This window comes from Chiloscyllium plagiosum, unplaced genomic scaffold, assembly GCF_037043375.1.
Source record: "Chiloscyllium plagiosum isolate Xiang-an unplaced genomic scaffold, Cpla_swu_hap1 HiC_scaffold_19, whole genome shotgun sequence".
Taxonomy (NCBI): domain Eukaryota; kingdom Metazoa; phylum Chordata; class Chondrichthyes; order Orectolobiformes; family Hemiscylliidae; genus Chiloscyllium; species Chiloscyllium plagiosum.
In genome coordinates this window covers 72,670,975-72,685,439 of record NW_028270157.1, presented here as the reverse complement: position 1 = coordinate 72,685,439, position 14,465 = coordinate 72,670,975, and the positions used below count along the sequence as shown (strand labels likewise).

Sequence of the window (14,465 nt, the reverse complement as noted above, 5' to 3'; positions counted from 1 at the left end):
TGGAAGATGGAGTTTAATTTAGATAAATGTGAGGTCCTGCATCTTGGAACAGTAAATCAGGGTAGGACTTATTGGTAAGTTCCTGGAGAGTGTTGTTGAACGGAGAGACCTTGGAGTGCAGGTTCCTTTCCTTGAAAGTGGAGTCCCCCATAGAAAGGGGTAGTGAAGAAGGCATTTGGTATGCTTGCCCTTTACTGGTTAGAGCATTGAGTATAGGAATTGGGAGGTCATGTTGCAGCTGTACAGGACATTGGTCAGGCCACTTTTGGAATACTGCATGCAGTATTGGATTACTAGCAGGTCACCCTGCTATTGGAAGGATGTTGTGAAACTTGAAAGGGTTCAGAAAAGATTTACAAAGATATTGAAAGGGTTGGAGGGTTTGAGCTGAAGGGCTGGGGTTTTTTCCTTAGCGTGACAGAGGCTGATGTGTGGCCTTGCGGATGTTTATAAAATCATGAGGGGAATGGATAGGGCATATAGACATGGTCTTTTCTCCAGTTGGGGGAGTTGAAAACTAGACTGCATAGGTTTAAGGCGAATGGGGAAGAATTTGAACTGGACCTAAGATTTTCATGCAGAGGGTGTATAGAATGAGCTGGCAGAGGAACTGGTCGAGGCTGGTACAATTACAGCATTTAAAAGGCATCTGGATGGGTATATGCATTGGAATGGTTTACAGGGATATGGGCCAAATGCTGGCAAATGGGACTGGATTAATTTAGAATATCTGGTTGGCATGCACGAATCAGATCGAAGAGCCTGTTTCCGTGCTGTCCATCTCTATGACTCACTTGTTTTGAATAAAGCTTGTCTTCCAACCCACATGCCCACATAAATGAAGTTATTTGACATAAAGGATCTTTTTTAAAATATAGATAATAGAGGTCATGATCACTGTTGCTGGGACAAGGAATGCCAGATCCCCTTGTATGCTCTATTGGTCCTTCGGTCTCAATTCAGCAAGTGGAAAAGTGAGCAAGTGTTGAGGTGTACTGTGGGTTTGGACCAAAGTGAAATGACTGTACGATCAGAGTGAAACAGTTGGGCAGAACCAGAGTATGGAGTTTGAGAGAGATGAGATTAGCATTCTAAGGGTCAATAATTGGAAGTTACTTTGGGTAATTCAACATCTGAGAAGCGTAACAGATATAAATTGATCTCTAGTACTGGGGAACAGAATATAGAATTTTACACCATGGAAGCAGGCTTTTATTTATTTATTTTTTTAATCTTTCAATTTTTGATGCAGTACCAGTTGACCATGGTTCTTCCTGGGTCAAAACTTTCCAAGATCTTTATGTAAAGACTTATTTTTCCTAGCCTCACCTTAGCTAGAGCAGATGGAACTTTTCTATTCACTGTAAAAGTCATCGTGATTTCAATTATCAAATTTCCTCCTGGTTTTTGTTGCTTTGGTAGACTTCGTCCCAGTATCTCAGCTGATCCGTGATGTACTCCTGAAGCTACGCAGTGTTTTCAATTTGGCATTTTTTGCCATGAAGTGATCAAAACTGTGCACAGTGCACTAGCACTGAATTAAGCAATGGTTTGCGCTTTTTTTCCTTTCCAACTTTTGTGTTTCATGCATGTAATCATCAAAGGGAGAGAGACCTTTATGATTTTATTTAGCTGCATTTCTAGATAAGTTTAGAAACAACAAAGTAGGAGAAAGTGAGGACTGCAGATCAGAGTCGAGAGTGTGAAGCTTGAAAAGCATAGCAGGTCAGGCAGCATCGACGTTTCAAGCAGAAGCTGAGAAGTGGGGGTTACAGTCAAACCCTAACCACCGGATGCCTGAAGGAAAAACGCCTCATCCTCCACTTGGGACCTTCCAACCACATGGGATTAATGTAGATTTCAACAGTTTCCTCATTTCTCCTCCCTCCCCCTATTCCCAGTCCCAAGCCTCCAACTTGGCACCACCCTCTTGACCTTTCCATCATCTTTCCCACCTATCACCTTCTTCCCCACCTTCATCTACCTATCGCATTCTCAGTTACCTTCCCCCCAGCCCTACCCCCTACCATTTATCTCTGTTCCCCCCCCCTCCCCCAAATGTCTCATTCCTGATGAAGGGCATTTGCCCGAAACATCGATTCTCCTGCTCCTTGGAAGCTGCCTGACCTGCTGTGCCTTACCAGCGCCACGCAAACAACAAAGTAGACCTGATTTGAAAAGCAGCAGGTGCCAGTATATTCATCAGAAGAAATTAGCTTGAAATGGAGGCAGTAGGCTAGCTAATCTGTTTTGATACAATCATTAATTACAAGAGAGACTTTCAGGTGACGATAGTGATTAATTACAATACATTGAAAGATCTTGCTGAATAACAATTTGGAAGTTTTTTTTTAATAAAGGTATTGGTTCATCAGAAAACAAAGTAATGAATACATTGGTCTGGTGTTGGTCATCTGCAAATCTGAAAATTTTGTTCCTGATCCATTAGGTGCTGACCCCCAGGACAAATATTGGTGTTTACTGCAGTGGAAAGAATAAGCGGAAAAAAATGAAAGAGTTATTGATGGAGAAAGAGAGAGACTTCGATTTAGAGAGCCTGAGTGACTTAGAAGAGGTGGCTGAACAATCCAGTGACCCAAACACAGTTGTGAGTATCAAATATTTTTGCCTTCTGAGTTTCTAGATGCCAGTTCATTAATTAACTACTTTTTTCCAGGTACCTTGTAAACTTTTTATAAATTCTTAAATTCCACTGATAGATATCCAGGTTTCCTGGTGAGACATTTCATCTTTTGGTGGAATTCTGACTTGTCACTTTAGGAGTTCTGCCCTATGAAATGTCTTCTCAACTTTCAGCTTACCCTGCTGCATTGGTCATTGGATAATTTTGAATGTGCATAGTATGTTGTTAGTATGGACTTCATCCTCCCTTAAAAGCACTAACTGCAGTGAAAGCAGAAAGTTTGGATGTTACTTGGTGATTTTATATAAACTCGTTCAATAATTTTGATGATAACAGATGGTAAACAAAGGAGAAACTAATCATAGGGTCTAATGATTGGTATAGCTGCAACATAATTTTTGTTTTTATACTCCAGTCCTTTTGATATAAAGGCCATTATTTTATTAACTTGATTATTTTCTGTGCCTGTTCATGGCATTTTAAAGATCTCTGGACTGGAATCCCCTACTCTCTTTGGACATCTACTGCATTTAACTTAATGCCAACTAAAAAATATCCTGACTTATTCCTTTTAGGACTAAACTGGATAAATTCATGCTTGCTTATGTTGAACTTTGTGGATATGTGCGTCCTCAATACCCACCACCTCATGGATGCTCCATAGTGTCCATAACCCCCAAACTGCAGTGATAATGTTGGGGAAGGCATTAATCAGTAAGTTAGAGATATGGGCAATAAAGGTAAAGCTATAACTATGGTCAACTTTAATCCACTTGTAGATTGACCCCATCTCAACTTTATCGTTCCTGATTTGAAAAAATATCCTGGAGTACATACAGGACAGTTTTCTGGATCAATAATTTGAGGAACCAGTTCACGTTCAGATCATCCTGGATTGGGCATTGTGCAATGAGTAAGGAATAATTAGTAAACTAGCTGGGGAAGAGTGACCATAATATGATAGCCTTCACTAAGATGGAGAGTGACATAACCAGATCGAAATAGAAGAAACTATAATGGTACGAGGTGTAAGTTGCCTATGATAAAATGAGGAACATTATTTACAGGGAATTGTTGCATAGGCAAGAGCAAACAATTACAGAGCATATGGAGGAACTGCAACAATTGTTCATTCCTGTTTGGTACAAAAATCAAACAAGAAAGGTGGCAGAAACAATTAGGGATAATGTTAGTTCCAAGGAAGGGGCAAAGTTTACAAAAATAAGCAGAAGACTTGAGCATTCAAACCAGTTTAGATTTTAGCACAGGAGGACAAACCGATTAAGGGGGGAAATAGAATACCAAAGCGAACTTGGGTTCATACCTGTAGAAGCTTTTGCAAGCAATTTGTACATCAACGGAAAGATATTGATTAGGATAAATGTAGGTCCCTTGCAGTCAGAAATAGATGAATTTTACATTCAGGAACAAAGACAACATACAAATTAAGTACATACTTTGTCCTGGCTTCACAAAGAAGGACACCAGAAATGTCCCAAAAATATTGGGGAACATGGAGTTTGCACACAATGCAAAGCTGGGTAGGTTGGTGGGCTTTGAGGAGGATGCAGAAATGCTTCAGTATGATTTGGACAAGTTCAATGAATGGGCAAATGCATAGCAGATGAGATAAAATGTGGATAAATGTGAGGTTATCCACTTGGGTAACAAAAATAAGTTGTCATCCACAGAGAAACATCGATTATCCGAACGAGATAGGCGGGCACTATTTTGTTCGGTTTATTGATTCAGTGCCTTTTCTCTGGGGCTTAGAGTTTTCTGTTAAGTCCACTCCCCGTTCAGGAGACTAGGCAGCAGCACACAGTGTGTGAACTCCTGCCCCCCCCCCCTTCCCCCAACTTTATTTTCCAATGCTTAGGCCACCCTTATCTCACTCATCGAGCCATTGCACCTGCACCGAAGAACAGTTAGGATGGCTAAGACTGTCTTATCTAGTCAAGTTATTTCTATGCTTTAAAGGGCACATTATCTGCAAATCTCTATTGAAGCAGACTGTGGTTAGTCACTTATGCAGCTTTAGTAGTTAGTAACTTAAAAGCAATTCTATGCAGCTTTAGCAGAATTGTCAGCTTGCAGCCTAGAAGCCATTTTATCGTGTTATTTGCATCAAATAGCCATCTTGTTGCCACCTAGGTTATTAAGAGCGTCTGTTAAATGGTTGCCCCTGACTACAACTAGTCACCTCAACCTGTATTCAGGTTTTAGATCCTCACCTTCACAATGAAAGAATTTGAATACAGGGGCAGAGATATCCTATTGCAATTGTACAGAATCTTGGTGAGACCACACTGGAATATTGTGTACATTTTTGGTCTTCTTATATGAGGAAAGGGGCCTGGCTATGGAGAGAGTGCAATAAAGATTTACCAGACTGATTCCTGACATGGTAGGACTCACATGAGAAGAGGTATTGCAGAAGTCCCCTGTGGGTTTTCAGTTCTGGACGCTGAGATGGGCACATGGACCTCTAAGGGAGTGAAGCTAGAACCAGGACCAGCACCAGAACTGGCCCAACTTGCAGGAGGAGAGGAAGAAGAAGGCAGGAGTGATAATAATAGGGAATTTATTATTTAGGGGAGCAATTGGGTGTTTCTGGGGCCACATGCGTAACTCCAGAAAGGTGTGTTGCCAAGATCAGAGTCACTGGCTGAAGGGTATCCTGGAGGGTGAGGGTGATAAGAGGGAAGTCATTAGACCATAAGACATAGGAGCAGAAATTAGCCCATTCAGCCCATTGAGTCTGGTCCACCATTCAATCATGGCTGATAAGTTTCTCAACTCTATTCTCCCGCTTTCTCCCGGTGACCCTTGATCCTCTTGACAATCAGGAACAGTCTTAAATATACTCAAAGACCTGGCTTCCACAGCCTTCTGTGGTGGTGAATTCCATAGATTCATCACTCTCTGGCTGAAGAAATTTCTCCTTATCTCTGTTCTAAAAGGTCTTCACTTTCCTGTAAGGCTGTGCCCTCTGGTCCTAGTCTCTCCTACCAATGGAAACATCTTCCCAACGCTCACTCTGTCTAGGCTATTCAGTATTCTATAAGTTTCAATTAGATAGCCCCTTCATCGTTCTAAATACAATCAAGTATAGACCCAGAGTCCTCAAACATTGCTCATATTGTTAAGCTTTTCATTCCTGGGACCATTGTAATGATATTATGGTTTCAAGAAGTGTTTTTTTTAAATGAAGCGGGGTTAAGACAAAGGTATCGAGCAGCTGTTCCAAGCCAATAAAGTAAACAGCTTGTGAGGCTTTGGGGTTTTTATTAAAAGTTGGAAGAGTAGAAACAGCCTGAATGGGTGGGGTCAAGCTCCCACAGAACCAGGATTTTAGTTTAGTTTTCATTGGCTGTTGGGGTTTGGAAACTGCTATACATCTCTCCCTGCTACAGCAAAACACTTGAGCTCTTTGAATTTTCTGTGGTTTCTTTTCTCCTGGACTGGAGAACTGCATGTGACATTTATTTTACTGAATTTGCCTTTGTCAAGCGTGTGTCTATGAGATATCACTATATTGGAACATTTGTGATTTAGTAGATAAATAATTTATTAGACTGTTAATTTTTCCAGTAGAGTTGTTATTCAATTCTTCCTTTTCTTTAACTATTGTGTATGAATAAAATGTGTTTTGTTTCAGGCCGAGTAGTTTGATCAATCAAATTGCACCCAGAACACAACACCTTACGTTTGCCTTCTAAAATAAGAGTTGGCATCTAGCTATCTTAATATATTTTGAGGGGCCTTGGTTTGGCTCATAACATCATAATATACATTGGAACCAATGATACAGTTAGAATAACAGGTGACATCTTACATCAAGGGTACAGCAAGCTAGGCAGTGGATTGAAGTGCAGGACCTCAAAGGTTGTAATTTCTGGAATGCACATGATGCCGTGTGCTAGCGAGTACAGAAATATGAGAGTAGAGCAGATGAATGCTTGGCTCAGGAGTTGGTGCATAAAGGAAGGTTTTAGATTCCTGGATAACTGGGACCATTTCTGGGCAAGGTGGGAAGGTTTGCACCTGAACCAAAATGGGACTAACACTCTTGCAGCACAGTTTGGTGCCTTTAGGATGAGTTTAAACAAATTCAGAACTGAAAATGTGTTGCTGGAAAAGCGCAGCAGGTCAGGCAGCATTATTGGAACAGGAGAATCGACGTTTCGGGCATAAGCCCTTCTTCAGGAATGAAGAAGGGCTTATGCCCGAAACGTCGATTCTCCTGTTCCAATGATGCTGCCTGACCTGCTGCGCTTTTCCAGCAACACATTTTCAGCTCTGATCTCCAGCATCTGCAGCCCTCACTTTCTTCCCTTTAAACAAGTTCACCAGAGGCAGGGGGTACAATGCATTAGTTCAGTGACAGTACAATTTAACTTGGAAAAGGAGCCAGGGTAGAGAGAGTTCAGCCATGTTGCCTCGTAAGGGAGAAATGAAAGTGTGTATAGTCTCTACCTTAATGGCAAAGAGTACTATAGGTAAGACTGATAAGTTCAGGGTATGAATTGACATATGGAACTGCCATATTATTTCCATCACAGAGACATAATATCATGGAATCCCTACAGTGGAAGCAGGCCATTTGGCCCATTGAGTCCACACTGACCCTCCATAGAACATTCTTCCAAGACCAAGACCCATCCCATATCCTATCCCTGTAACCCTGCATTTTCTATGGCTAATCCATTCAGCCTGCACATCCCTGGGCACTGAGTAACTTAGCATGGCCAATCCATCTAACTTGCACATCTTTGAACATATTTGAGGGAAGGACAAGACTGACAACTTAACATTGAAAGATCAGTCCTCAGCAGAGGCCTCACCTTCATCCCCCTACGCTCTCGGATTAATGAGTTCAACACACGGCGTGACATCGAACAATTCTTCCGCCGCCTTCGCCTCCATGCCTACTTCTTTAACCAAGACTCTCGCCCACCCTCTGACGACCCCTTCTCACGCCTCCAACACACCCCATCCACCTGGACACACCATGCTGGCCTCCTACCTGCCCTCGACCTCTGCATAGCCAACTGCCGCCGCGATATTAACCGCCACCTGAAGTCCCCCACCCCTCTCACCCACTCCAACCTCTCACCCTCGGAATGCGCAGCCCTCCACTCCCTCCGTTGCAACCCCAACCTTACTATCAAACCAGCTGACAAGGGAGGCGCGGCAGTAGTTTGGCGCACCGACCTCTACACCGCTGAGGCCAAACGCCAGCTCGCAGATACCTCCTCCTACTGCCCCCTTGACCATGACCCCACCTCCCACCACCAAACCATCATCTCCCAGACCGTCCATAACCTCATCACCTCAGGGGATCTCCCATCCACCGCCTCCAACCTCATAGTCCCACAACCCCGCACCTCCCGCTTCTACCTCCTGCCCAAAATCCACAAACCTGACTGCCCCGGCCGACCCATTGTCTCCGCCTGCTCCTGCCCCACCGAACTCATCTCCGCATACCTTGACACCGTCCTGTCCCCCTTAGTCCAAGACCTCCCCACCTACGTTCGGGACACCACCCATGCCCTCCACCTGCTCCATGATTTTCGCTTCCCCGGTCCCCAACGCCTTATTTTCACCATGGACATCCAGTCCCTGTACACCTCCATCCCCATCACGAAGGACTCAAAATCCTCCGCTTCTTCCTTTCCTGCCGTACCGACCAGTACCCTTCCACTGACACCCTCCTTCGACTGACTGAACTGGTCCTCACCCTGAACAACTTCTCTTTCCAATCCTCCCACTTCCTCCAAACGAAAGGAGTAGCCATGGGCACCCGCATGGGCCCCAGCTATGCCTGCCTCTTCGTAGGATATTTGGAACAATCCATCTTCCGCAGCTACATTGGCCCCACCCCCCACCTTTTCCTCCGCTACATCGATGACTGTGTCGGCGCTGCCTCGTACTCCCACGAGGAGGTTGAACAGTTCATCCACTTCACCAACACCTTCCACCCCGACCTCAAAATCACCTGGACAGTCTCAGATTCCTCCCTCCCCTTCCTTGACCTTTCTATTTCTATCTCAGGCGACCTAATCAACACGGACATCTACTACAAACCGACCGACTCCCACAAGTACTTGGACTACACCTCCTCCCACCCTGCCCCTTTAAAAACGCCTTCCCATTCTCCCAATTCCTTCATCTCCGCCGCATCTGCTCCCAGGAGGACCAGTTCCAAAAACGTACAACCCAGATGGGCTCCTTCTTCAAGGACCGCAATTTCCCCCCCGACGTGGTCGACGATGCCCTCTACCGCATCTCTTCCACTTCCCGCTCCTCCGCCCTTGAGCCCCGCCCCTCCAACCGCCACCAGGACAGAACCCCACTGGTCCTCACCTACCACCCCACCAATCTCCATGTACAGCGCATCATCCGCCGTCATTTCCGCCACCTCCAAACGGACCCCACCACCAGGATATATTTCCCTCCCCTCCCCTATCAGCATTCCGTAAAGACCACCCCCTCCGTGTCTCCCTCGTCAGATCCACACCCCCCACCAACCCAACCTCCACTCCCGGCACCTTCCCCTGCAACCGCAGGAGGTGCAAGACTTGCGCCCACACCTTCCCCCTCACCTCCCTCCAAGGCCCCAAAGGAAACTTCCATATCCGCCACAGATTCACCTGCACCTCCACGCACATCATCTATTGCATCCTCTGCACCCGATGTGGCCTCCTCTATATTGGGGAGACAGGCCGCCTACTTGTGGAGCGTTTCAGAGAACACCTCTGGGACACCCGGACCAACCAACCCAACCACCCTGTGGCTCAACACTTCAACTCCCCCTCCCACTCCAGCAAGGATATGCAGGTCTTTGGACTCCTCCATCGCCAGACCACAACAACACGACGGTTGGAGGAAGAGCCCCTCATCTTCCGCCTAGGAACCCTCCAACCACAAGGGATGAACTCGGATTTCACCAGTTTCCTCATTTCCCCTCCCCCCACCTTGTCTCAGTCAAATCCATCGAATTCAGAACCGCCTTCCTAACCTGCAATCTTCTTCCTGACCTCTCCGCCCCCACCCCAGTCTGACCTATCACCCTCACATTGACCTCTTTCCACCTATCACATTTCCGACGCCCCTCCCCCAAGTCCCTCCTCCCTACCTTTTATCTTAGCCTGCTGGACACACTTTCCTCATTCCTGAAGAAGGGCTTATGCCCGAAACGTCGATTCTCCTGTTCCCTGGATGCTGCCTGACCTGCTGCGCTTTTCCAGCAACACATTTTCAACTTAACATTTTGGCAGGAGAGGGCAGGAAGTCGGTTACTGCAGTAAGGAGGAATGATATCTTGCAATGGTCATCAAATAAGGCTTTGTGGAGAGAACTTAAGAATAAAAAGTGGGCAATCGCATTGTTGGGAGTGTATTGTAGACCCTCAAATAGTCAGCTTGGGTAATTGTGGGGCAGATATGTAGTCAATTCACTAAGGCATGTAAAAATAATGTGGGTAATTATATTAATGGATTTCAACTACCCCAGTATTAAATGGGAGAACTGTAGCACAAAGGGATTGGAGGGGCCAGATTTCTTGAAGTGTATAAAAGAGAGTTTTTCACGTCAACATGTAGATGGTCTGAGAATGGAGCGTGCTGACCTAATTCTCAGGAATGAATCTAGGCAGGTATTTGAGGTGACAGTGGGGAAGCACAGTAGTGATTCTATATGGGTTCATAGAATTCCTACAGTGTGGTACGGCATCCTACCCCTACCCTGTAACCCTGCATTTAGTACGGTCAATCCACCTCACCTGCACATCTTTTCAACTATGGGAGGAAACCGGAGCAACCGGAGGAAATCATGCAGATGCTGGGAGAATGTGCAAACTCCCCAGTCACCTGAGGCCGGAATTGAACCTGGATTCCTGGCGCTGTGGGGTAGCAGGGCTAACCACTGAGCCATCATGCTGCCCTTGCTGTATACTTTACATTTGTTTTGAAAAGGAGAAAGATGGTGTGCAAAAAATTGTTTTGGTTTGGGGTAAGGCAGGTTTTAGTAAAATAAGGCAGCTTCTGCAACAGATACAGTACAAAAGAGGCCATTTGGCTACTGAATCTGTACCGCCAAAACTATACTGATATCGACACTAGGCCCACTTTCCCACAGTAGGCCCATAGCCTTGAATGTTATGGCACTTCACATGCTCATAAAAGTACTTCTTAAAGTTTGTGAGGTTTCCTGCCTCAACAACCCTCCCAGACAGCGCATTTCGGACCCTGCCATCCTCTGAGTGGAAAAGTTTTTTTTTTCCTAAAATCTTCGTGAAACTACCTGTTCTTCATTTTGAGGTAATGCCCCATTGTTAATGACCCTTCAACTAAGGGAAAATGTCCACTTTTTATTCATTTTGTCAGTGCCTTTTTATACCTTGATCAAGTCCCCCTTCAACCTTCTCTGCTTCATAGAAAATAACCCAAACTTATCCAGCCTGTCTTCGTAGTTAAAATGCTCCATTCTAGGCAATATCCTGGTGAAGCTCATTTGCACTTCCTTGAATGCAATTACATTCTTTTGTACAGTATAGTGACCTGAACTGCACACAGTAGTCCAGCTGTGGCCACCCAAAGTTCTGTACAGCTCCAACAAGGCCTCCCTTCTATAAAAACCAGAGCACAAAAAGGGGTCATTCAGTCCATATTGTTCATGCTGATGCAAATAAACCCAGATGTCCCTTCTAATGCCATATTCTTGCAGATGGCCCAAAGCCCTGCAGGTTTTAGTACTCAAGCTGCAGATCCAGGTACCTACGGAAAGAGTTGAGGGTCCATGCATCCACCGCCAATTCGGGTAGCGAATTCCAGATTCGAATGACTCTCTGTATAAAAGTTTTTTCCTCCTATTTGCACATTCTCCCATGTCTGCGAGGGTTTCTCCTGAGTGCTCAGTCCAAAGGTTGGTGGATTGGCAGTGCTAATTTTCCCCGCAATATCTTGGGATGTGGAATCTAGGTGGACGAGCCATAGTAAATATGGGGATAGGTGGCGGGCTCAGGCTGGGTGGGAAATCTTTGGAGGGATGGTACCGATGTGGTGGGCCAAACGGTCTCTTTCTGCACTGTGATTATCAAATTTCCTCTGATCCTTCTGTCACATAGCTTGAATCTATGACCCTTTATTTTTGAACTCTGCCAAGAGAAACAAGTTCCTCCAATCTACTCTATCTATACCCCTCATAATTTTGTATACCTCAACCATGTCGCCCCCTCAGCCTTCTCTGTTCTGAGGAAAACAACCCCAACCTCCACTCTTAGCTACAGTTCTCCATCTCTGGAAGCATTCTTGTAAACCTCTACATTCTTTTCAGCACAATTGCATCATTCCTGTGATGTGGTGATCCAAACTGCATATAGTATTGCAGTTGTGGCCTCACCAGCTTCTTATAGGTCATTCTGCTATAACGTGTGTTTTGTTAACATGAGTTGCTGTAACGCGACTGACAAATTGGGGACACTGTTTCTAAAGTGTGAACTTTTAAAACTTGTGTTGGCTGTTATGTGGTTACACTTTGTGCTGTTTCTAAAATGTGCTTTTTCTATAATGTGGAGTTGCACAATAATGCAACCATTGCACTAGAGGAAACTACAGGTAGTTCTTCTAATTATATCCCTACCTTTGTATTCTTTATCTCTGCCAGTGTAGGAGAGCATTCCTTATGCTGCCTTTATAACCTTATCTACCTCTACTGCTACCTTTTGGGACCTGTGCATCCGATGCCAAAATATCTCACTTTGTCTATGCCATTCAGTATATTCCCATTTATTCTATATTCCCTTTTCCAGTTTGCCCTCCCTAAATATATTACCTAACACTTATCAGAGTTGAACTCCATCTGCCATTTTCCTGCCTACTCCTCCAACCTTTGTTTTGTAGCTTAGAGCTATTGGCCAATAATGTTTCATCTGCAAATCTCCCAGCGGCCACCCCCATATACTCTCAAGTCCAAATGTTTAAGGTATAAAACAACAGCACAGGTCCCACACTGAGCCCTGCTGAACACCACTTGAAACAACTTTCCATTTGTAAGGGCAGTTTTGACTGTTACTCTTTTGTTTCCTGTTACTAAGGCAATTTTGTATTCCATTTGACACATTACCCTGTATTCCAGGGGCATTTTCTTTTGACCAGTCTGCATGTGGGACCTGGCAAATGCTTTGCTGAAATCCATGTAGACAACAATCGCTGCACTACCCTCTTCGATCCTCCTTGTCACTTCCTTAACAAATTCATATGTAAGGCATGACCATCCTGTGCTGACTCTCCCTGTATAGTTTATGCCTTTTCAAGTGACAGTTTATCCAATCTCAGAATTGATTCTAACAACTTGCCCATCACTGAAGTAAGGCTAATTGGCCTATAATTCTTTGACATTTCCTTTTTACCCTTAAACCACAGAATCACATTTGCATTCCTCCAGTCATAGACTCGTAGAGATGTACAGCATGGAAACAAACCTTTCGGTCCAACCTCTCCATGTCGACCAGATATCCCAACCCAATCTAGTCCCACCTGCCAGCACCTGGCCCATATCCCTCCAAACCCTTCCTATTCATATACCCATCCAGATGTCTTTTGAATGTTGCAATTGTACCAGCTTCCACCACTTCCTCTTGCAGCTCATTCCATACACGTATCACCCTCTGTGTGAAAATGTTGCCTCTTAGGTCTCTCTTGTATCTTTCCCCACTCACCCTAAACCTAAGCCCTCTAATTCTGGACTCCCCCACCCCAAGGAAAAGAATTTGCCGATTTACCCTATCCATGCCCCTCATGATTTTATAAACTTCAATAAGGTCACCAGTCAGCCTCCAATGCTCCAGGGAACACAGCCGCAGCCTGTTCAGCCTTTCCCTATAGCTCAAGTCCTCCAACCCTGGCAACATCCTTGTAAATCTTTTCTGAACCCTTTCATAGAACATAGAAGAATACAGCGCAGTACAGGCCCTTCGGCCCTCGATGTTGCGCTGATCCAAGCCCACCTAATCTACACCACCCCACTATCCTCCATATGCCAATGTTTCAAGTTTCACAATATCTTTCCGAAAGGAAGGAGACCAGAATTGCACGCAACATTCCAACAGTATCTAACCAATGTCCTGTACAACCACAACATGACCTCCCAACTCCTGTACTCAATACTCTGACTAATAAAGGAAAAAATACTAAACGCCGCCTTCACTATTCTATCTACGTGTGACTCCATTTTCAAGGAGCTATGAACCTGCACTCCAAGGTCTCTTTGTTCAGCAACAATCCCTCGGACCTTACCATTAAGTGTATAAGTCCTGCTACGATTTGATTTCCCAAAATGCAGCACCTTGCATTTATTAAATTAAACTCCATCTGCTACTTCTCAGCCTATTGGCCCATCTGATCAAGATCCCGTTGCAATCCAAGGTAACCTTCTTTGCTGTCCAATACACCTCCAATTTTGGTATCATCTGCAAACCTTTGAACTATACCTCTTATGCTCACAACTAAATATATCCAATTTATATAAATGACAAAAAGTAGTGGACCCAGCACCGATCCTTGTGGAACTGTACTGGTCATAGGCTTCCAGTCTGGAAAAAACAACCCTCTGTCTTCTACCTTTGAGTCAGTTCTGTATCCAAATGGCTAGTTCTCCCTGTATTCCATGAGATGTAACCTTGCTAACCAGTCTCCCATGGGGAACCTTGTCGAATGCCTTACTGAAATCCATTTGATCATGTTTACCGTTCTGCCCTCATCAATCCTTTTTGTTACTTCAGAATTCACTGATGTTGGGAGCAGAGTACAATGTAATG

General features: G+C 44.6%; 1 protein-coding gene across 1 annotated transcript in view; it reads left to right on the top strand.

Annotated features, from left to right (window-relative positions):
- kdm5a (lysine demethylase 5A) overlaps positions 1-14,465 on the top strand; it is a 209,557-nt gene that overhangs the window by 164,483 nt on the left and 30,609 nt on the right. Inside the window, exon 22 of the mRNA XM_043708905.2 lies at positions 2,450-2,608. Coding sequence (XP_043564840.1) covers positions 2,450-2,608 — 159 coding nt within the window. The remainder of the gene's footprint in view (positions 1-2,449; positions 2,609-14,465) is intronic.